At 45.1% G+C, this 22,918-nt stretch overlaps 1 protein-coding gene across 1 annotated transcript in view; it reads right to left on the bottom strand.

Moving 5' to 3' along the window:
- TUSC3 (tumor suppressor candidate 3) overlaps positions 1-22,918 on the bottom strand; it is a 501,792-nt gene that overhangs the window by 24,052 nt on the left and 454,822 nt on the right. The window contains exon 7 of the mRNA XM_077279707.1: positions 3,604-3,669. Within this exon, the coding sequence (XP_077135822.1) occupies positions 3,604-3,669 (66 nt within the window). The remainder of the gene's footprint in view (positions 1-3,603; positions 3,670-22,918) is intronic.

Raw genomic sequence — 22,918 nt, forward strand, 5'->3', positions numbered from 1 at the left:
TACCTGAGCCTTTGTGCAAGGAGGAAAAGGAGGAGCACTGCCAGAGCCCTGCAAAATGACCTCCAGCAGGTCACAAATGTGCATGTGTCTGCACAAATAAAAACTGACTCCATGAGGATGGTCTGAGGTCCCCTCACAGATGGGGGTTGTGCTCACAGCCCAACACCGTGCAGGACGCTTGGCATTTGCCACAGAACACTAGGACTGGCAAATTCGCCACAGGCGCCCTGTGCTCTTCACAGATGAAGGAAGGATTACACTGAGCATAGGTGACAGACGTGACAGAGTCTGGAGATGCCATGGAGAGCGATCTGCTGCATGCATCATCCTTCAGCATGACCGGTTTGGCAGTGGGTCAATAATGGTGTGGGGTGGCATTTCTTTGGAAGGTCGCACAGCCATCCATGTGCTCGCCAGAGGTAGCCTGACTGCCATTAGGTACCGAGATGAGATCCTCGGACCCCTTGTGAGACAATATGCTATTGCGGTTGGCCCAGGGTTCCTCCTAATGCAGGACAATGTCAGACTTCATGTGGCTGGAGTGTGTCAGCAGTTCCTGCAAAATGAAGGCATTGAAACTATGAACTGGCCCACCCGTTCCCCAGACCTGAATCCGATTGAACACATCTGGGACATCATGTCTTGCACCATCCACCAACGTCGCACCACAGACTGTCTAGGAGTTGGCGAATGCATTAGTCCAGGTCTGTGAGGAGATCCCTCAGGAGACCATCCGCCACTCATCAGGAGCATGACCAGGCATTTTTGTACAAAGAAGAAATTACATAACAAATTTGGGGTGCATTTCTCCTATTAGCAATTTTGAAAATTAAAAACTTAGGGCTAAAAGAACATTTTAGTGGAAGAAATGTAATTTTTAAATTTCACAGTCCAAAATGATACAATTCTGTGAAATACATGTAGGGTTAAAGTGCTCACTATACCCCTAGAGGAATTCTTAGAGAGTTGTAATTTCCAAAATGAGGTCACTTGAGGGGGTTTCTGCTGTTTTGGAACCTCGGTGGCTCTCCAAATGCAACATGGTGTCCGTAATCTATTCCAGACAAAAGAACAAGACATGTCAAGATACATATAATAATTAGAAAGGAAAAGGATTTTTGCTTTCTAATTATTATATGTATCTTGACATAAGTCTTGTTCTTTTATGCAGAAACAGACATTACTTGAGAAAGGCTTGTTAGCCGAAACGTAGTAAATTGGTGTCTGTATTTACTCTTTTTTTCTTGAATTCACCATATTTTTGGATATAATAAAATCACCTTGTTTTCACAAAAAGTCTTATTTGAGTGCCGGAGATCATCATCTTTATGGCTTTCTTTTGTCTCCTGAGCAACTATTTTTTGGAAGTGAGCACCCCTTAATCTATTGACACATTTAGGATATTTGCAGCCTTTTTTTACTGTTACCCTTATGAAAGTGAAAAATGTGAGACAAAGACATTTTTTATTAAAAAAAACATAATTTTTAATTATTTTCATGATCTCATCTTTTAAAATTCCGTGAAGCACGTGTGGGATCAAGGTTCTCACAAATCCTCTACATAAATTCCTTGAGGGGTGTAGTTTACAATATGGGGTCACTAGGAGACGTTGAAGCGTTAAAGAGTTGTTACCGTCAAAGTGACGCATGTCAAATTTATAAAATGAGGACTTTTTAGGGGTTAAATTACTAGTATTCCCCATTCATCAGTGGAATATCCACTGTTAAGAACTATCAGGTACAGCACACCAGTCCTGCTGGTGCAGCTGTATCAGTGTGCGATATACTACATGCACACAACTTGGCTATTGTTATGATTTTGGTGAATGCTTCCAGCGTCATGACCGGTTAGTTCCCTTCTTCCTGTAAGTTTCTCTGTAGGTGGTATGCATATATTTTAGATTATTCTTATGCAAAAGAATAAACTAAAAAGAAATGAAACAACAAAATGTTCTCACAACTTGGCTCAAAAGGAAACACATAGTTATTGAGTCAGTAATGCTGAATGGTAAGTAATTCCACAGAGAGAAGAATGATATAACAATTCTGCATACATCAGTGCTTTGGTTTCTCATACATTTGCATTGCGGATTGTCCTTTCTTTATATTTCATGCACACCACAAGTTTTATAGGAATAAGCAACACAAATGATGAAAACTACTTGATTTTTAAACATTGCAGATGCAGAAATGTCAGTTTTATCCAGAACAGCATAGTGCATGCATTATGTTAATGTCTCTAAAAAATAAGAAGCAATATACAATGGCCCCGATTCATCAATGTTCAGACTTGTGCCCAAATTTTCAGACTCTTTAAAGCAGTGCTCCTCAACTCCGGTCCTCAAGAGCCACCAACAGCTCATGTATTCATGATTTCCTTAGTATTGTACAGGTGATTGAATTCTTGCCTTTCTAGGTAATGCATTTATCACCTGGGCAAAACTAAGGAAATCCTGAAAACATGACCTGTTGGTGGCTCTTGAGGACCGGAGTTGGGGAACACTGCTTTAATGCAACGTACAACACAAATTCTGGCGAAAATTGCTATGCTGAATCAGGGCCAATATGTTTGGCTTATTACATGGCTAAAGAGTCAAAGTTACAAAGTTAATAAACAGAAGTTTCTCTTGGCTTACAAATACTAAACGTGTGCATGTGACCTAAAAGTGAATAGAGCAGTCGGTGCACAGGCGCTTTATTGCTCCATGCACATGTTCTCAGCATCAAGGACTCCTATTTGTCAGACTCCCACTGAGCATCCATTTATTACCTTCTTCTCCTGCTCAGCTGCAATAAAACACAGCCCATGGACACAAGTGGTTCAGTTTCTACAAGCAAGCATCCATATTTTTCCTCATACCCCCTTAAGGCCTGTTTCACACATCAGTTTTTAGCCATCAGGCACAATCAGGCTAATTTTGAAAAAAATGAAACCGTTGTAAATTGTGAAAAACTGATGCGACGGATCCGTTTTTCTTCTGGATCCGACTTTGTTTTTATTTAACCTGGTGATAGAGCTTAGACTTCCTGTACTGGAGAGATGAAAAATGCAAGATTTCAGTAAAAAAAATGGAATTGGTCGCCGGATTCCATCATTTTACCTCACATTTTATTAGTTTTTCGCCGGATGAAACGTGAGGCCATCCGCCGCAATCCGGCACTAATACAAGTCTATGAGAAAAAAAAAAGGATCCAGCGGCAACTTTTGCCGGATCCGTTTTTTTGCAAAATTCGCCGCATTGTGCCTGACGGCAAAAACCTAATGTGTGAAAGGGGCCTAATACAAGTGTTATTTGTACTCCGAGCCACTGTGCATGCTTTCCCACAAATAATATGCTATATTCGTCTCTATCTATAAAGAGCCTCTGCCATGCACAGTGCTCAGCCCAGCTGAAGAACACAGCTTCAGAGAACATTACATTAGAATGCCACTGAAATGATTATTGCAGATATTATTTGTAACAACCCTGCAGATTACAGTGCCGACTCTATAAATTATAAGCACCTACCTTCCTTCCAGACTGGGTATAAAATGACAGTTACATCATTGCTCAAAACGACAGAGCAATAACAAAAGCTCTTATTTTACAAAATCAGAAGGATATTCAGCAGCAGGATAATATGAGATTCTGCGACAAATTGAGCCTGGCTGCTCCCATGAATGTAGCTCTGGAAACAAAAAAAATGTATTATTAGTAGTAATAAACATGGTTCATGTGTATTTTATTCCTATATTAATATGTTTATTCGTCCTACTAGTCTCCTATTCCCACTTTATTATGCCAATCACATATTGACAGCCTGCCCTCTATTCACCAGGTATATTGTGCAGTAACTGGTTTTAGGAGGAAGTAAATTGAGATTGGCTGACAAAGTGACAATGTATTAAGGCCGGACGTGAGAGAATATGTCCTTTACCTCTTCTTTCCCTCTATAAGCTTACTACTTATTGGTACATACAGTGGATGTGAGAAGAAGCACGTGTGACTCTTGTCACCTTGGTCTCTTGCTGCAATGACTATGAATGACTAATATACGACATACAGTACATAATGTTTGACATTGCAAGATAATAGGCTGAACTGAATGGACTTCTGTCTTTTTTTCAGTCTTAGAAACAATGTTACGGTGTCATACATTACAATGACTTATGGTGCATCAAACGGAACTAGGCAAGTAAAACGTACCATGGTTTATGGAATGCAAAATATTAGGAAGTGGGAATTATTCCCGACCAAATTACTTAAGAAAAAAATGGACATTTTAGAAGAGCATGTAGAGACAAGCCAACACCATTTTGATCCTATGAATTCGCATGAAAATAACAATATGTTGAAATTTTCAAAGCAATAAACTTGGTGATGTTTAATATGTTTGTATCACAAAAGACAAAAGTTGGGTTACTTAAAAGGATCCTAAAAAGAAGTCATGAGTAGATTCCTCCAAGTGCTATGGTACTTTCACATGACGGTCCAAGTGCTGTGCGTGAAAAAAAACTGACACTGCGTGGAAAACACTAGGATCAATGTTATTGAATTGGACTGTTTGGACAATATTCAGTCAATGTAAAAAAAATGCAGTCAATCAGGTAACATTCTCCAAGCATAAACCAAAACCACATTCATCCATGAGATTGCTGGATACAGAAGTGTGATTAGTTACTCTACAAAACACGTTTCCATTGCTCCAGAATCCAGCATCGACATGCTTTATGCCACCTTCATCCGATGCTTGGCATTGTGCTAAGTGATGTAAAGCATGCAGCTGATAAGCCATAAAAAACAGTGCCTGTAACTTTATGTTGTTTCCCACTTCATGGCTGAGATGCAGTGGTTGCTAAATTCTTCCTCTTTTCAATAATATCACTCATAGGTGACTGTAGAAAATTTAGGAAGGAAGAAGCGTCACAAACTGAATTGTTCAACTGATGGTACCTAAATACAGGATCGATCTAACTTGAATTCAGTGAGTTCTTTAGAATGAGCCATTCTTTCACAAATATTACTAAAAGGCAGCCTGCTTAGCTAGGGGCTGGACTGTAGTGTAGTGTAGTGGACTTGTGGCAATAAGACTAAATGAAATATTTGAATCCTATAATTTACAGCTGTGCTCACAATCCAGAAATGTCAGTGGCTGGATGAAAGATGCAAGAGTCTGTCTGTAACCCAGAAACTCACTCAGCTTTTATGCACACACACTGATTACAAGTAAACAGGTCACAGGTGAGGATGTTACCTTTAGTAGCCATTCAAACCCATTTGTGTCAGCTTCTGTGCATGTTATCAGGCCAAAACCACCAGGGTATGTACACTTTTGATCAGGGTCATTTGGATGTTTTGGGTTGTCATTATGATTTAAAAAGAGAAAACACAGTAGTTTGACAATAAATGGCATCTCCCAACCACTAACCATGGGTGGAGAAAAAGTTTAGGTGTTATTCACATTCTCTGAAAAAAGGCCAAGAAAACAAAAAATCTGCCCGGGTATGTAAACTATTGAGCACAACTCTATAACATACTTTAAATTGTCATATTTTGTAACAGATATTTATTTCTTTAAATCTAGCATAAGCACAATCACTGTCCTTCTAAAAATGTATACTTCATCAGGGCTCTGTTTTTCTTACTAGATGAAGTATTTCTATGTGTAAAAATGTAGGAAATTGGGTAGTTGCGAAGCATAGAGAGGGTTGAACCTGAAGAGTAAAGCTCGGCATCTTTAACAAACACCTACTGTTCGGGGATGGACACCGAACACTGACTTCAACAGGAGGTCCGTGTTACTGTTTGAGCTCGGCGCCCCGAACATTGGGTGTTTGTCACGCTGTCATGCGCATGACAGCGTGGCAAAAACTGCTTCTGATTGGCGGTAAAAATGATAGCATGAGCCCGCAGCTGTGATCGGATATAAAAAGTTTACCTCCGGTTACTAGCGTCTGCTGGTGGAACTACTGCTCCTATTAGCTGACTCATGCTGCCGCTAATAACAGTGAGAGCAGGGGGCGGCTGATGAGTGTATTCTTCACCTGCCACCTGCGCTGAAAAAAAAAAATATGTGAGTTCCCCTGTACTTCTGATAACCAGCCAGACCAAACTGACAACTGAAGGCTGCAACTCTCAGCTGTCAGCTTCAGCTAGGCAGGTTATCAAGAATACAGTGGTCCCCACGCAGTTTTTTTTCATTAGTTAAATACATTTTAAAAAATGGTGTGGGGTTTCTCCCATTTTTGACAACCAGTTTTGCTAAAGCAGACAGCTGGGGGCTGGTATTCTCAGGCTGCTAAGGGGCCACTGTTACGCCGAAGGCGACGGGTACAAAGAGTGGACCCACTGGACCGTGGAACCGAACCTCCCCCGAGGGAGCACTCCAGAGTGGGACCAACCCTTATACAGGGACTGTTAGGAGGCAAGCACAGGGTTCTCAAGTACCACGGAGGCCAGGACCAGGGATCAGCTCAAAGAAAAAGCAACAGGGAGAACCGGAAGAACTAAGTGGAAGGGAACGGAAGGAAGCCAGGCAAGGAGAAAAAGGAAAGAAGAGACAGAGGAAAACCTGGGCGAGAAGTAATGGAGCTGAGGACAAGGGGAGCCAGGAAACTGAAGGAAGAGACTGATGAGGAGATGAAAACCGGACTGAGGAAAGGGGAAGACTGGAACCGAGGAACACGGGAGCAGGTACTGAAAGAGAGGAAGAAACACAAAGGGTTAAAACAAACAACTAGACTGGCGAAGCACAAGGTAATAATGCGGCCTAACTATGGCAGGGAAAACAAGATAATCAGGTGCCTCCACTATGGGAGGAGGGCCTGAAATACCTGACGCCAGTCACTGATTGGCCAGGATGTTCTGCCGGGTCAGGTCACGCAGGAAGAGAAGAGCAAAGGGAGCGCGTGTGGTCAGAACCTACTGCGCCTGCGCAACCCACAGGAGTGTGCAACCGAGTGCAGGGAGGACGCGAGCCGGGATGTCAGTATCGAGCCCCGGAGTGAGGAGGACGCAGCTATAGACCTGGACCCGGCGGCAGCAGGCGGAGCACCAGGAACAAGAGCCGAGGTAACAGTACCCCCTCTCTTACACCCTCTCCCTCTATTTTTAGACAAAAACTTCTTAAGAATGCGAGGAGCATTAATGTTCTCCCTAGGTTCCCAAGACCTCTCATCAGGACCAAAGCCCCTCCAATCAACCAAAAAGAATGTCTTGCCTCTGACTCTTTTGGATGCTAAGATATCTCTCACCTCAAAAATGTTATCTGCAGAGACTGGAGGAGAAGAACTAGGAACAGAATGAAAACGATTAAGAATGACGGCTTCAGGAGAGAGACATGGAAAACATTAGGAATACGGAGCGAGACAGGCAACCTGAGCTTGTAGGCTACATTGTTGATGCGCCGGAGGACTTCAAAAGGACCGATATAACGAGGTTCTAGCTTGTAAGAAGGAATCTTCAATCTAATATATTTTGAAGACAGCCAACCCCTTTCGCCTGGAAGAAAAGATGGAGGTCAAAGGTCTTGCCAGGCTGTGGAGTAATCAACCTCATGGGAGCCACAGAGATGACCTTGACCGGATCAATAATGTGAGAGAGATCCTCCTTCAAGTCTTGAGGATGAAGAGACAGAGATAAGACATCTGCTTTGACATTCTTCTGGCCAGGATGAAAATGTAATTCAAAATCGAAGCGAGCGAAAAACAAGGACCACCTGGCCTGTTGGGGATTAAGCCTCCAGGCTGACTGGATATAGGCCAGATTCTTATGGTCAGTGAAAATGATAAATGGATGAACAGCTCCCTCCAGCAAATGGCACCACTCCTCAAGGGCCATATCTTGATGGCTAGCAACTCTCGATCCCCAATAGAATAATTGAACTCCGCAGGAGAGAAGGCCTTAGAAAAGAATCTGCAGGAAACCAATCGACCGGAAGAGGACCTCTGGGATAACACTGTGCCAGCTCCGGTGGAAGAGGCGTCCACTTCCAGGATGAATGGAATATTAGCCTCGGGCCGATGCAATACTGGTGCGGTTGAGAAAGCCTGTTTAAGACTAGAAAAAGCCTCTTCGGCCTCTGGAGACCAAGCAATAGAACTGGATCCCTTCCGAGTGAGATTGGAGATAGGCTTGTTGATGGACGAGAAATGCGGAATAAATTGTTGGTAGTAATTAGCAAAACCAAGGAAGCGTTGGATAGCTTTCACCCCTACCGGACGAGGCCACTGGAGGATAGCAGACAACTTCTCTAGATCCATCTCCAGTCCATTCTCAGAGACAATATACCCTAGAAAGGGCAAAGATGATCGCTAGAAGAGACACTTTTCCATCTTCGCATAAAGGCGATTCTCCCGGAGGCACTGCAGGACAAGACGAACGCTCCTTCTGTGGGAAGAAAGATCTGGTGAGAAAATGAGGATATCGTCAAGGTAGACCACAACGCAGGAGTAAAGCAGATCCCGAAAGATGTCGTTGACAAATTGTTGAAAAACTGCAGGAGCATTACACAAACCAAAGGGCATGACAAGATACTCATAATGTCCTTCCTGTGTGTTAAAGGCAGTCTTCCACTCATCTCCTGGGCGAATACGTACGAGATTATAGGCTCCACGTAGGTCCGACTTAGAGAAAATCCGCGCCCCTCTCAAGTGATGAAAGAGCTCTGGAATTAACGGCAGAGGGTATTTATTCTTTACCGTGATGTGATTCAGACCTCGGTAGTCGATACAGGGACGTAGAGAACCGTCTTAACTTTTTACAAAGAAAAAACCGGCACCAGCAGGCGAGCAGGATTTTCTTACAAAACCCTTTGCGAGGTTTTCTTGGATGTACTCGGACATGGCAGACATCTCTGCAGGGGATAAAGGATAGATCCGGCCTCTGGGCGGCGTGATCCCGGGATGTAATTCGACAGGGCAGTCATAGGGCTGATGAGGCGGAAGAGTCTCAGCTTCTTTCTTGTCGAAAATGTCAGAAAAAGACCAATAGGCAGGAGGCAAGCCCACAGGGCCAGAGGATTGAGAAACCGTAACCGGACGGACTGAAGCTAAGCACCTCTCTTGGCACGGATGTCCCCACCGAAGAATCTCACCAGAACGCCAATCCAGAACAGGTTCGTGAGTCCGAAGCCAAGGGAGACCGAGCAGATGGGGATGAGACAAGTTGGGCAGAACGTAGAGAGCAATCCTCCCTTGGTGCAGAACTCCCACTTGCAGAGTTACCTCCTCAGTAACCATAGAAACAGACTCCTGCAGAGGCTTGCCATCTACGGAAGCAATCATTCAAGGACATCTCAAGACGACCACCGGAATCCGGTATTTCTTCACCTCCTTAAGCCGAATAAAGTTACCTGCCGCACCCAAGTCCAAATATGCTAGTTCTGAGCCACGTCTCTGACCCTGAACTATCAACACAGAGTAAGAGGTGGAGAGGTGTCATGATCTCTGCAGGCAGAGATCATAGCAAGCCTATAGAGGGACAAGCTCTCGGAAGATGGAACTATACTGACCATGAACTAAGCCTGCCGCGCAACTAGAAATAGCCAGGTAGCATTTCCTATTTATCGCTAGATGCCCAGCTCTGGCCTAAGACCTAAATAGCTAGCAGAGGGAAATATAAGACCTGGCTCACCTCTAGAGAAATATTCCCAAGAAGACAGTAGCCCCCCACATATAATGACGGTGAGTTCAGATGAAACAACAAACGCAGCAGGAAAATAGTCTTAGCAAATTTGAGGTCCGCTTACTAGATAGCAGAAGACAGATAGTATACTTTCATGGTCAGCAGAAAAACACTAACAAAACACCATCCAGAGATTACCTTAAACTCTGGCATTAACTCATAACGCCAGAGTAGCAATCCCTGATCCACGAGAGCTTTCCAGACACAGTAACAAAACTTCAGCTGTGAACTGGAACAAATAGGCAAAACAAAACATGGACAAAAGTCCAACTTATCTAGTAGTTGTCAGAAGCAGGAACAAGCACTGAGAGGCATCAGATAACATTGTTGACCGGCAAGAAACCACCAGAGAAATGAGCTTAAATAGCGACACCCACTACTGATGGAATCAGGTGAAACAGGAAAGAGGATGACAAGTCCAATTCCACAAGCGGCCACCGGGGGAGCCCAGAATCCAAATTCACAACAGTACCCCCCCCTCAAGGAGGGGGCACCGAACCCTCACCAGATCCACCAGGGCGACCAGGATGAGCCCTATGGAAGGCACGAACAAGATCAGAAGCATGAACATCAGATGCATTGACCCAAGAATTATCCTCCTGGCCGTAACCCTTCCAGTTGACCAGATACTGGAGTTTCCGTCTGGAAACACGAGAGTCCAAAATTTTCTCCACAACGTACTCCAACTCACCCTCAACCAACACCGGAGCAGGAGGCTCAACTGAAGGTACAACAGGTACCTCATACCTGCGCAATAACGACCGATGAAAAACGTTATGAATGGAAAAGGACGCAGGGAGGTCCAAACGGAAAGAAACAGGATTAAGGATCTCCAATATTCTATAAGGGCCGATGAACCGAGGTTTAAACTTAGGAGAAGAGACCCTCATAGGGACAAAACGAGAAGACAACCACACCAAATCTCCAACACAAAGCCGAGAACCAACACGACGATGACGGTTGGCAAAACGCTGAGTCTTCTCCTGGGACAACTTCAAATTGTCCATAACCTGCCCCCAGATGTGATGCAATCTCTCCACCACCGCATCCACTCCAGGACAATCCGAGGATTCCACCTGACCGGAGGAAAATCGAGGATGAAACCCCGAATTACAGAAAAACGGGGACACCAAGGTGGAAGAACTGGCCCGATTATTGAGGGCGAACTCTGCCAATGGCAAAAAAGCAACCCAATCATCCTGGTCAGCAGAGACAAAACACCTCAGATATGTCTCAAGGGTCTGATTAGTCCGCTCGGTCTGGCCATTAGTCTGAGGGTGAAAAGCAGATGAAAAAGACAAATCTATGCCCATCCTAGCACAGAATGCCCGCCAAAATCTAGACACAAATTGGGTACCTCTGTCAGAAACAATATTCTCAGGAATACCGTGCAATCGGACAACATTCTGAAAAAACAGAGGAACCAACTCAGAAGAAGAAGGCAACTTGGGCAGAGGAACCAAATGGACCATTTTAGAGAAACGGTCACAGACCACCCAGATGACAGACATCTTCTGGGAAACAGGCAGATCTGAAATAAAATCCATCGAGATGTGTGTCCAAGGCCTCTTAGGAATAGGCAAGGGCAACAGCAGTCCGCTAGCCCGAGAACTACAAGACTTGGCCCGAGCACAAACGTCACATGACTGCACAAAGACTCGCACATCTCGTGACAGAGAAGGCCACCAGAAGGATCTTGCCACCAAATCCCTGGTACCAAAAATTCCGGGATGACCTGCCAATGCAGAAGAATGTACCTCAGAGATGACTCTGCTGGTCCAATCATCCGGAACAAACAGTCTATCAGGCGGACAACGATCCGGTCTATCCGCCTGAAACTCTTGCAAGGACCGCCGCAGATCAGGAGAAACGGCCGACAAAATTACTCCCTCCCTAAGGATACCTGTGGGTTCAGAATTACCAGGAGAGTCCGGGTCAAAACTCCTAGAAAGGGCATCTGCCTTAACATTCTTAGAACCCGGTAGGTATGACACCACAAAATTAAAGCGAGAAAAAAATAAAGACCAGCGCGCCTGTCTAGGATTCAGGCGTCTGGCAGTCTCAAGATAAATCAAATTTTTGTGGTCAGTCAATACCACCACCTGATGCCTAGCCCCCTCGAGCCAATGGCGCCACTCCTCAAACGCCCACTTCATGGCCAAAAGCTCCCGATTCCCAACATCATAATTCCGCTCTGCGGGCGAAAATTTGCGAGAAAAGAAAGCACAAGGCCTAATGACGGAGCAGTCGGAACCTTTCTGCGACAACACTGCCCCAGCTCCGATCTCCGAAGCGTCAACCTCAACCTGAAAAGGCAGATTCACATCAGGCTGACGCAACACAGGGGCAGAGGCAAAACGGCGCTTAAGCTCCTGAAAGGCCTCTACAGCATGAGGGGACCAATTAGCAACATCAGCGCCTTGTCTGGTCAAATCAGTCAGTGGTTTAACGACATCCGAAAAACCAGCAATAAATCGGCGGTAAAAGTTGGCAAAGCCCAAAAATCTCTGAAGACCCTTAAGAGAGGAGGGCTGAGTCCAGTCACAAATAGCTTGCACCTTGACGGGATCCATCTCAATGGAAGAGGGAGAAAAAATATACCCCAAAAAGGAAATTTTCTGGACTCCAAAAACGCACTTAGACCCCTTCACACATAAAGAATTAGACCGCAGAACCTGAAAAACTCTCCTGACCTGCTGGACATGAGAGTCCCAGTCATCAGAAAAAATCAGAATATCATCCAGATATATTATCATAAATTTATCCAGAAAATCACGGAAAATATCATGCATAAAAGACTGGAAAACTGAAGGGGCATTAGAAAGACCAAAAGGCATGACCAAATACTCAAAGTGGCCCTCGGGCGTATTAAATGCGGTCTTCCACTCATCCCCCTGCCTGATCCGCACCAAATTATACGCCCCACGAAGATCAATTTTAGAGAACCACTTAGCACCCTCTATACGAGCAAACAAATCAGTAAGCAATGGCAATGGGTATTGATACTTAACAGTGATCTTATTCAGAAGCCGATAATCAATACATGGTCTCAAAGAGCCGTCTTTTTTTGAGACAAAGAAAAACCCAGCTCCCAAGGGAGAAGAAGATGGACGAATATGTCCCTTTTCCAAAGACTCCTTTATATATTCCCGCATAGCAGCATGTTCCGGCACAGACAAATTAAACAAACGACCCTTTGGATATTTACAACCCGGTATCAAATCTATGGCACAATCGCACTCACGGTGCGGAGGTAACGACCCAAGCTTGGGTTCGTCAAAGACGTCTTGATAATCAGAAAGGAACTCAGGGACTTCAGAGGGAATGGACGACGAAATAAAAACCAAAGGTACGTCCCCATGAATACCCTTACATCCCCAGCTCAACACAGACATTGCTCTCCAGTCCAAGACTGGGTTGTGAGACTGCAACCATGGCAATCCCAGTACCACATCGTCATGTAAATTATACAGTACCAGGAAACGAATAATCTCCTGGTGATCCGGATTGATACGCATGGTTACTTGTGTCCAGTATTGTGGTTTATTATTAGCCAATGGGGTGGAGTCAATCCCCTTCAGAGGAATAAGAGTCTCCAAAGGCTCTAAATCAAAACCACAACGATTGGCAAAGGACCAATCCATAAGACTCAGAGCGGCGCCAGAGTCAACATAGGCGTCCGTGGCAATGGATGACAAAGAGCAAATCAGGGTTACAGACAAAATAAACTTAGACTGAATGGTGCCAATGGAAACAGACTTATCAAGCTTCTTTGTACGCCTAGAACATGCCGATATAACATGAGTAGAATCCCCACAATAGAAACACAATCCATTCTTCCGTCTAAAATTCTGTCGCTCGCTCCTGGACAGAATTCTATCACACTGCATACTTTCTGGCGTCTTTTCCATAGACACCGCCAGATGGTGCACCGGTTTGCGCTCCCGCAGACGCCTATCAATCTGAATAGCCATTGTCATGGACTCATTCAGACCTGCAGGCAAAGGGAACCCCACCATAACATCCTTAACGGCATCAGAGAGACCTTCTCTGAAAGTTGCCGCCAAGGCGCACTCATTCCACTGAGTAAGCACAGACCATTTACGGAATTTTTGGCAGAAAACTTCAGCTTCGTCTTGCCCCTGAGATAGTGCCATCAAAGTTTTTTCTGCCTGAAGTTCCAAATGAGGTTCCTCATAAAGCAAGCCCAAGGCCAGAAAAAACGCATCCACATCGCGTAACGCAGGATCCCCTGCTGGCAATGAGAAGGCCCAATCTTGAGGGTCACCCCTGAGCAAGGAAATCACAATCCTAACCTGCTGAGCAGGGTCTCCAGCTAAACGAGACTTCAGGGACAAATAAAGCTTACAATTATTTCGGAAATTCTGGAAGCTAGCTCTATTCCCTGTGAAGAACTCCGGCAAAGGAATTCTCGGCTCAGATACCGGAGCATGTACCACAAAATCTTGTAAATTTTGTACTTTCGTGATGAGATTATTCAAACCCGCAGTTACACTCTGGAGATCCATTATTGTCAGGTGCACACAGAGCATACAGAGATTAGGAGGAGGGAGAGAAAAAAGACTGCAGCAAGGCAGACTGGAGGAAAAAAAAAAAAAAAAAATTCCAGCAGACTTCTTATCACTCTCCTTTCTCAACCTGGGTCTTTAACACTTTATTGGCCGGTCAAACTGTCATGATCTCTGCAGGCAGAGATCATAGCAAGCCTATAGAGGGACAAGCTCTCGGAAGATGGAACTATACTGACCATGAACTAAGCCTGCCGCGCAACTAGAAATAGCCAGGTAGCATTTCCTATTTATCGCTAGATGCCCAGCTCTGGCCTAAGACCTAAATAGCTAGCAGAGGGAAATATAAGACCTGGCTCACCTCTAGAGAAATATTCCCAAGAAGACAGTAGCCCCCCACATATAATGACGGTGAGTTCAGATGAAACAACAAACGCAGCAGGAAAATAGTCTTAGCAAATTTGAGGTCCGCTTACTAGATAGCAGAAGACAGATAGTATACTTTCATGGTCAGCAGAAAAACACTAACAAAACACCATCCAGAGATTACCTTAAACTCTGGCATTAACTCATAACGCCAGAGTAGCAATCCCTGATCCACGAGAGCTTTCCAGACACAGTAACAAAACTTCAGCTGTGAACTGGAACAAATAGGCAAAACAAAACATGGACAAAAGTCCAACTTATCTAGTAGTTGTCAGAAGCAGGAACAAGCACTGAGAGGCATCAGATAACATTGTTGACCGGCAAGAAACCACCAGAGAAATGAGCTTAAATAGCGACACCCACTACTGATGGAATCAGGTGAAACAGGAAAGAGGATGACAAGTCCAATTCCACAAGCGGCCACCGGGGGAGCCCAGAATCCAAATTCACAACAGAGAGGGTTCAAACACACCTAGGGAGGCCTCTCTTACCTGACCTAGGTGGATGCATTTCCTGGCCTCTCTGGACATGAGCACAGTAAATGAGATGCGCCACCACAGTATAAGCAGAGATCTTGCGCCAGCCTCTCTCTTCTGCATTGGTCTGCCATCTTGACCTGATCTACCTGCATAGGTTCAGGTGCTGCACTGCCAGAAGGAACCGAAGGCCAAAGAGTAAAAGGACTATGAACAGAAGAAGAGGAAGGGCGAATAGGCCTCCTCTCCCTGGCAGCCTCTCGAGAGCGCTCTTGGAAGCGCAAATCAATGCGTGTAGCAAATGAGCTCCTCCAAGGTAGTAGGAGTATCCCGTCCAGCGAGCTCATCTTTAATCTTTCCCGACAAACCACACCAAAAAGTACCTACCAACGCCTCGTTGTTCCACCCTAGTTCTGAGGACAGGGTACGAAAGCATATGGCATATTGCCCCACAGAGAGGGTACTCTGATGAAGATTAAAAAGAGCCTCAGTAGTGGAAGCGAGCCTACCAGGCTCATCAAAAACCGTTCTGAAAGTGTCCAAAAAAGTGGTTATACTGGTCACAATAAGGTCGTCTCGTTCCCATAGAGGGTTCACCCAAGAAAGAGCCTCACCCTCCAAATGAGACACAATAAAGGTGACCTTAGCCCGGTCGGTAGGGTACTGCTGGGGCAACAACTCAAAGTGTAAGCGACACTGGTTGAGAAAACCCCGACACAGTTTGGGATCGCCGCTATAACGAGGAGGTTTACCCAAACAAGGCGAAGGCGCTGTGGTAAAATCTGAGCGCCGGGAAGAACCTTGCGAACAAGCCGACTGCAAGGAAAGCAAGCGATCATCCACTGAAGCCATATAAGACAGGATGTGCGCTGAGTATCACGCTGCTGAACCAGCTCTTGCTGGAGACTGGCCAACAGAGTAGCATTCCTGGGATCTGTGGTTTGCAAGGCAGACAACCGGGTATCCATTGTCTTCATAAAATACATGATACGAGTCTGGTTTTCTCGCAAGAAAACCAACTCTTTCTGGGCTGAGGCCCCGGCGGGGTCCATGGCCTGATTATACTGTTACGCCGAAGGCGACGGGTACAAAGAGTGGAACCACTGGACCGTGGAACCGAACCTCGAGCGAGCACTCAAGAGTGGGACCAACCCCTCTACAGGGACTGTTAGGAGGCAAGCACAGGGTTCTCAAGTACCACGGAGGCCAGGACCAGGGATCGGCTCACAGAAAAAGCAACAGGGAGAACTGGAAGAACTAAGAGGAAGGGAATGGAGGGAAGCAAGGCAAGGAGAAACAGGAAGGAAGAGATGGAGGAAAATCTGGGTGAGAAGTAATGGAGCTGAGGACAAGGGGAACCAGGAAAGAAGAGACTGATGAAGAGATGAAAACCTGACTGAGGAAAGGGAAAGACTGGAACCGAGGAACACGGGAGCAGGTACTGAAAGAGAGGAAGGATCACAAGGGGTTAAAACAAACAACTAGACTGGCGAAGCACAAGGTAATAATGCAGCCTAACTATGACAGGGAAAACACAATAATCAGGCGCCTCCACTATGGGAGGAAAGCCTGAAATACCTGACGTCAGTCACCGATTGGCCAGGATGTTCTGCCGGGTCAGGTCACGCAGGAAGAGAAGAGCAAAGGGAGCGTGTGTGGTCAGAACCTACTGCACCTGCGCAACCCACAGGAGCGCACAACCGAGTGCAGGGAGGACGCGCGCCGGGATGTCAGCACCGAGCCTCGGAGTGAGGACGCAGCGGGGACAGCTACAAACCTGGACCTGGCGGCAGCAGGCGGAGCACCAATAACAGGAGCTGAGGTAACAGCCATGAATATTACCACCCCACTGTCTAAAAATAGCAGCCTGCAGCCACCCAAGAAAAGGCACATCTATTAATTTCATTACTTTGCGTGGCTCTTGCCACTACTACATGGCAAGTGGTGGTTCATATTTGGGGGGTTCATGTCACCTTTGTATTGTCCAGTGAAATCAAGCCCACGGATTACTAATGAAGAGGACTCTATAAGATACCTATCAATTAATAATCCTATATTTATAGTGCAAAGAAAAACACAGCAAGAATAAAGTCTTTTATTTGAAATCACAAAACACTTTCCCTTTTTATTGAAAAATAACAAAACACAGTTAGACTCACCTAATGCCCACTCCATTGAATCCCTGGTCACCTGTAATAATAAAAAAAACAATATCCCTCACCTGTCCATCGTTCTGTCCCATGCTGTAATTCATGTCTGGGGATTACTAGTTTTCAACATGGACGGTGCCAAGATGCGACCGTCCAGGCTGAGAACCACGGGTGAATGAGCTGCTGTTGAGGAAAGCTCACTGCAGTCCAAATTCACCGTACTGCAACTCTCCTGATGAACTTACCTCTGCACTGTGAGACTTTTCCTCACAGTGCTAGCAGTGATCTCACTGGAGGGAGAATAAACTTTTGGACGATAATGCAAAATTAGTATTAAACAAAAAACTAAACCGAAAACTAATTCATAATCAACTTTATTTCAAATATAGGAATAACAAACAAACACAACCCCTAAAAAAACCTCTCTATATAAGAATAGGTTTAAAACCGGCCTACTTGTTCATGGGCAAAAAACAGGAGGATACCCAACTATACTCTGATATCTACGTATCCCTAGGGTACTCCCTACCTGTTTGCGGAGGTTGGCACCCTCTTGGACGCAATGTGGCGCCCCCGCTCCTCGGCGACTATCCCTGGATGCCCTGTGGGTCCCTATTAATTGGATTCAAGGACACCCCACAGTTGCCCACACCTAGGGCAAACCTATATGTGAACAAACAAATGCCAAAAGTCTACCACTCTCGTGCCTCTACAGTAAAGACAGACAAAATGCCTCAAAGACCTTAATGAAGCAGTCTGTGGCGCCCCTAACCGTGTGCTCTAAGCCTCCTTCACTGGCTATTAGGCCCTTAGAACTCCCTACCCGGACTGCCCTGCCTGACAGCGGAGGTTGACACCCTCTTGAACGCAAAATGGCGCCCCCGCTCCTCGGCGGCTGCCCCTTAAAGCCCTAGGCCAATCCCTACACCAAGGGAGAATCCTGTAAGGAAGTGCCTATGGAGCTATACTGGTGGACTACCATGGAAATGTAAATATGTAGTCACCTTGACAGGAGTTACACAAATGGGCTAACCACAGTGCCTTTATACATTAGTTCCATTTGTGGCTTAACACACAAGATGACGAAGGAGATATAATAATCTCCGTTTTATAAGGGCGCACACAAAAAATAATAAAAGAATTATTTTTATTCACTAATACAACTTCTTGTCACTGATGTAAATTTTTCAGAGTGCACACATAGTGGAAGACCAAAAATACAAAAATAAAAAACCTGATACACTTATCTGCGTTCAGGTCTCGCCTCTACGCGTTTCCCCCCCATGATGTGGTTCCTCAGGAGGCATATGGGAAAAAGAACCGTGTGATACAATCACATCGGAGATATGCTGTGCCTGGTTGTGGGTGCAGGGTTTACACTGCCAGGAGCCTGCTTAAATAATCTCCACCCAGAGGGCGGCATTACAGGCGTTCGTTCATACCTTAAGATTAATGTACAGTTCGTAGTGCAGGTGTTCAGGCAGCCCCCCGGTCCATATCCTCATATTGTGCATGGCGGCCGCCATTACTCCCCTGTCATTATCGGCGTTCTCGTACTGCGCATGCGCCGTTCTCAGACACTAGAGGTCTGGCACATTCATTCAAACTGCGCTGTCTGTAGCGGACTCCATTTTGTTGTGGATCTTTTCATATCACCGCCGGCGCTCCCATACTGCGCATGCGCCGTTTCCAGATCCCGAATGGTCTAACAGAGCCATTCTGTCTACATAGGTGTTCTTGGGATACTTTTAATTATCGATTTGTTTTCTCCCTCATTTCCATTCTTGCTACTACGCATGTTCCATTACCCAGATGCCCGTAAGTAATGCAAGTAATGTAATATTATATCTGGAATGAGGACAGAATTGAACCCATTGTATCACCGCTTTGGTACAACACATCCTGTGTGCACATATTAAAGAGATCAAAATACAATTGCGCCGCTAATCAATAACTATACATTAATTCTAATTCAACATATGTGTGAATATACACCGGCCTTATAAACCATATGTGAAATCGCTCAGAATGAGGGGGTTGGAGATTCTTTTACACAAATATAAACAAAATTCCCCAAATACCCCCTCTTTTTATGTCAGCCCAACCCCCACCAGTAGTTATCTTTTCCTAAAACCCAAAATTGGCGGATGATTGGAGTAATAATTTTGACTAATCTCCCAAAATATATACTGCAAACCATCTAGTAGATCTGCACAGCCTTTTTTTTTATTTATTAGCAAAGTCCCTGCAAAAGAACTGTCTTCCATTTGATGCACTGACAAAATTCTTGCAGGGTACTAAAAAGTCACAAAACGAGCAGTTTCCGCACCTAAAGGTGCCATTTACCCGTCTGTCAAGCCAGGTCCCTGCTTGTTTTTCTCTTTTATAGTGACTATGTACAAGTCGATCTTTCAGAGAGCGTCCTCTCCGGAAGGTTCTTTTGCAGGGACTTTGCTAATTGTAGGACCATGGGCGTGGTATACATGGCCACGTGTGGATGTCCAAAAAATTACGTAGGTAAGACCAAGAGAGAGCTGAGGAGGAGGATCGGGGAACACTTGGGTGACATAAAGAACTGCAGGGACACCCCCATAGCACGTCACATCTGGGAAGCCCACCAGGGTGACAACAGAGTACTCTCCTTCTGTGTCCTGGAGGTGGTGAAGCTAAATGGGAGAAGGGGTGACTGGGACAGGGTGATCCTACAAAAGGAGACCCAGTGGATATTCAGAATGGAGTCAGTGGTCCCAAGGGGACTAAATGAACGGTTAACTTACAGTTGCTTTGTGTGAACTGAGTTCACTGATTTGGCTTCCCCGTTTCCCTGACATAAATAAAAAAAAGGCTGTGCAGATCTACTAGATGGTTTGCAGTATATATTTTGGGAGATTAGTCAAAATTATTACTCCAATCATCCGCCAATTTTGGGTTTTAGGAAAAGATAACTACTGGTGGGGGTTGGGCTGACATAAAAAGAGGGGGTATTTGGGGAATTTTGTTTATATTTGTGTAAAAGAATCTCCAACCCCCTCATTCTGAGCGATTTCACATATGGTTTATAAGGCCGGTGTATATTCACACATATGTTGAATTAGAATTAATGTATAGTTATTGATTAGCGGCGCAATTGTATTTTGATCTCTTTAATATGTGCACACAGGATGTGTTGTACCAAAGCGGTGATACAATGGGTTCAATTCTGTCCTCATTCCAGATATAATATTACATTACTTGCATTACTTACGGGCATCTGGGTAATGGAACATGCGTAGTAGCAAGAATGGAAATGAGGGAGAAAACAAATCGATAATTAAAAGTATCCCAAGAACACCTATGTAGACAGAATGGCTCTGTTAGACCATTCGGGATCTGGAAACGGCGCATGCGCAGTATGGGAGCGCCGGCGGTGATATGAAAAGATCCACAACAAAATGGAGTCCGCTACAGACAGCGCAGTTTGAATGAATGTGCCAGACCTCTAGTGTCTGAGAACGGCGCATGCGCAGTACGAGAACGCCGATAATGACAGGGGAGTAATGGCGGCCGCCATGCACAATATGAGGATATGGACCGGGGGGCTGCCTGAACACCTGCACTACGAACTGTACATTAATCTTAAGGTATGAACGAACGCCTGTAATGCCGCCCTCTGGGTGGAGATTATTTAAGCAGGCTCCTGGCAGTGTAAACCCTGCACCCACAACCAGGCACAGCATATCTCCGATGTGATTGTATCACACGGTTCTTTTTCCCATATGCCTCCTGAGGAACCACATCATGGGGGGGAAACGCGTAGAGGCGAGACCTGAACGCAGATAAGTGTATCAGGTTTTTTATTTTTGTATTTTTGGTCTTCCACTATGTGTGCACTCTGAAAAATTTACATCAGTGACAAGAAGTTGTATTAGTGAATAAAAATAATTCTTTTATTATTTTTTGTGTGCGCCCTTATAAAACGGAGATTATTATATCTCCTTCGTCATCTTGTGTGTTAAGCCACAAATGGAACTAATGTATAAAGGCACTGTGGTTAGCCCATTTGTGTAACTCCTGTCAAGGTGACTACATATTTACATTTCCATGGTAGTCCACCAGTATAGCTCCATAGGCACTTCCTTACAGGATTCTCCCTTGGTGTAGGGATTGGCCTAGGGCTTTAAGGGGCAGCCGCCGAGGAGCGGGGGCGCCATTTTGCGTTCAAGAGGGTGTCAACCTCCGCTGTCAGGCAGGGCAGTCCGGGTAGGGAGTTCTAAGGGCCTAATAGCCAGTGAAGGAGGCTTAGAGCACACGGTTAGGGGCGCCACAGACTGCTTCATTAAGGTCTTTGAGGCATTTTGTCTGTCTTTACTGTAGAGGCACGAGAGTGGTAGACTTTTGGCATTTGTTTGTTCACATATAGGTTTGCCCTAGGTGTGGGCAACTGTGGGGTGTCCTTGAATCCAATTAATAGGGACCCACAGGGCATCCAGGGATAGTCGCCGAGGAGCGGGGGCGCCACATTGCGTCCAAGAGGGTGCCAACCTCCGCAGACAGGTAGGGAGTACCCTAGGGATACGTAGATATCAGAGTATAGTTGGGTATCCTCCTATTTTTTGCCCATGAACAAGTAGGCCGGTTTTAAACCTATTCTTATATAGAGAGGTTTTTCTCACTGGAGGGAGGTCACCGCAGTTCATTGGCCTGGCTGGGAATGTAGCTTCAGTGATCTGTGGTAATGATGAGGTCACCGCTGTTCACTGATGCTGCGCTCGCAGCAGCTCATTCATCAGTGCTTCTCAGCCTAAACGGTCAAATCTTGCACAATCCAGGTTGAAACCTAGTAATTACCAGACATGGATTGTGGCATGAGATAGCATGTCGGACAGGTGAGGGATATTGTTGTTTTTTATTTCTGTTTTATTATAGGAGACAAGGGACTCAATGGAATGGGCGTTAGGTGAGTATAACTGTGCTTGTTATTTTTAAATAAAAAAAGTGTTTCATTTTTATTTCAAATTAAAGCCTTTACTTTGGCTGTGTGTTTATTTTCCAATATAACTATAGATTTAGTAATAGATAGGTGTGTTATAGACGTCTCATTAATCCATGAGATCGATGTAATCAGTAAATACAATGGTGACATCGACCCAACAAATATGAACCCCACTTTCCACTGCTACAGGGAAAGTGGGAAGAGCCAAGCATAGCAATAGCTATGCCTTTTCTGGGGTGGCTGCAGGCTGCTATTTTTAGCCTGGGGGGGCAATATTTATGGCCCCTTACCAGCCTGAAAATACCAGCCCCAGCTGTCTGCTTTAGCAAGGCTGGTTATCAAAAATGGGGGGCCCCACGCCGTTTTTTTAATTATTTATTTAAATAATTAAAAAACGGCATGGGGACCCCTCTATTGTTAATAGCCAACCTTGATAAAGCTGACAGCTGAGGTTTGCAGCCCCCAGCTGTCAGTTTTGCATTATTTATTTAGAAACCAGGCGCCGGCTGATGAATACTCCAATCAGCTGTTCCGGCTCGCAGTGTTATTAGCGGCAGCAGGCACCTGCTGACGGGAGCAGCCGTTCCATCAGCTGCTGCTAGTGACTGGAGGTAAACTTTTTACCTCTGATCTCAGCTGTGGGCTCATGCTGTCATTTGACAGCGTGGGAACCAAGTCTGTCTGACCAACAATCAGAAGC

This window comes from Ranitomeya variabilis, chromosome 1 (genome assembly GCF_051348905.1).
Source record: "Ranitomeya variabilis isolate aRanVar5 chromosome 1, aRanVar5.hap1, whole genome shotgun sequence".
Taxonomy (NCBI): Eukaryota; Metazoa; Chordata; class Amphibia; order Anura; family Dendrobatidae; genus Ranitomeya; species Ranitomeya variabilis.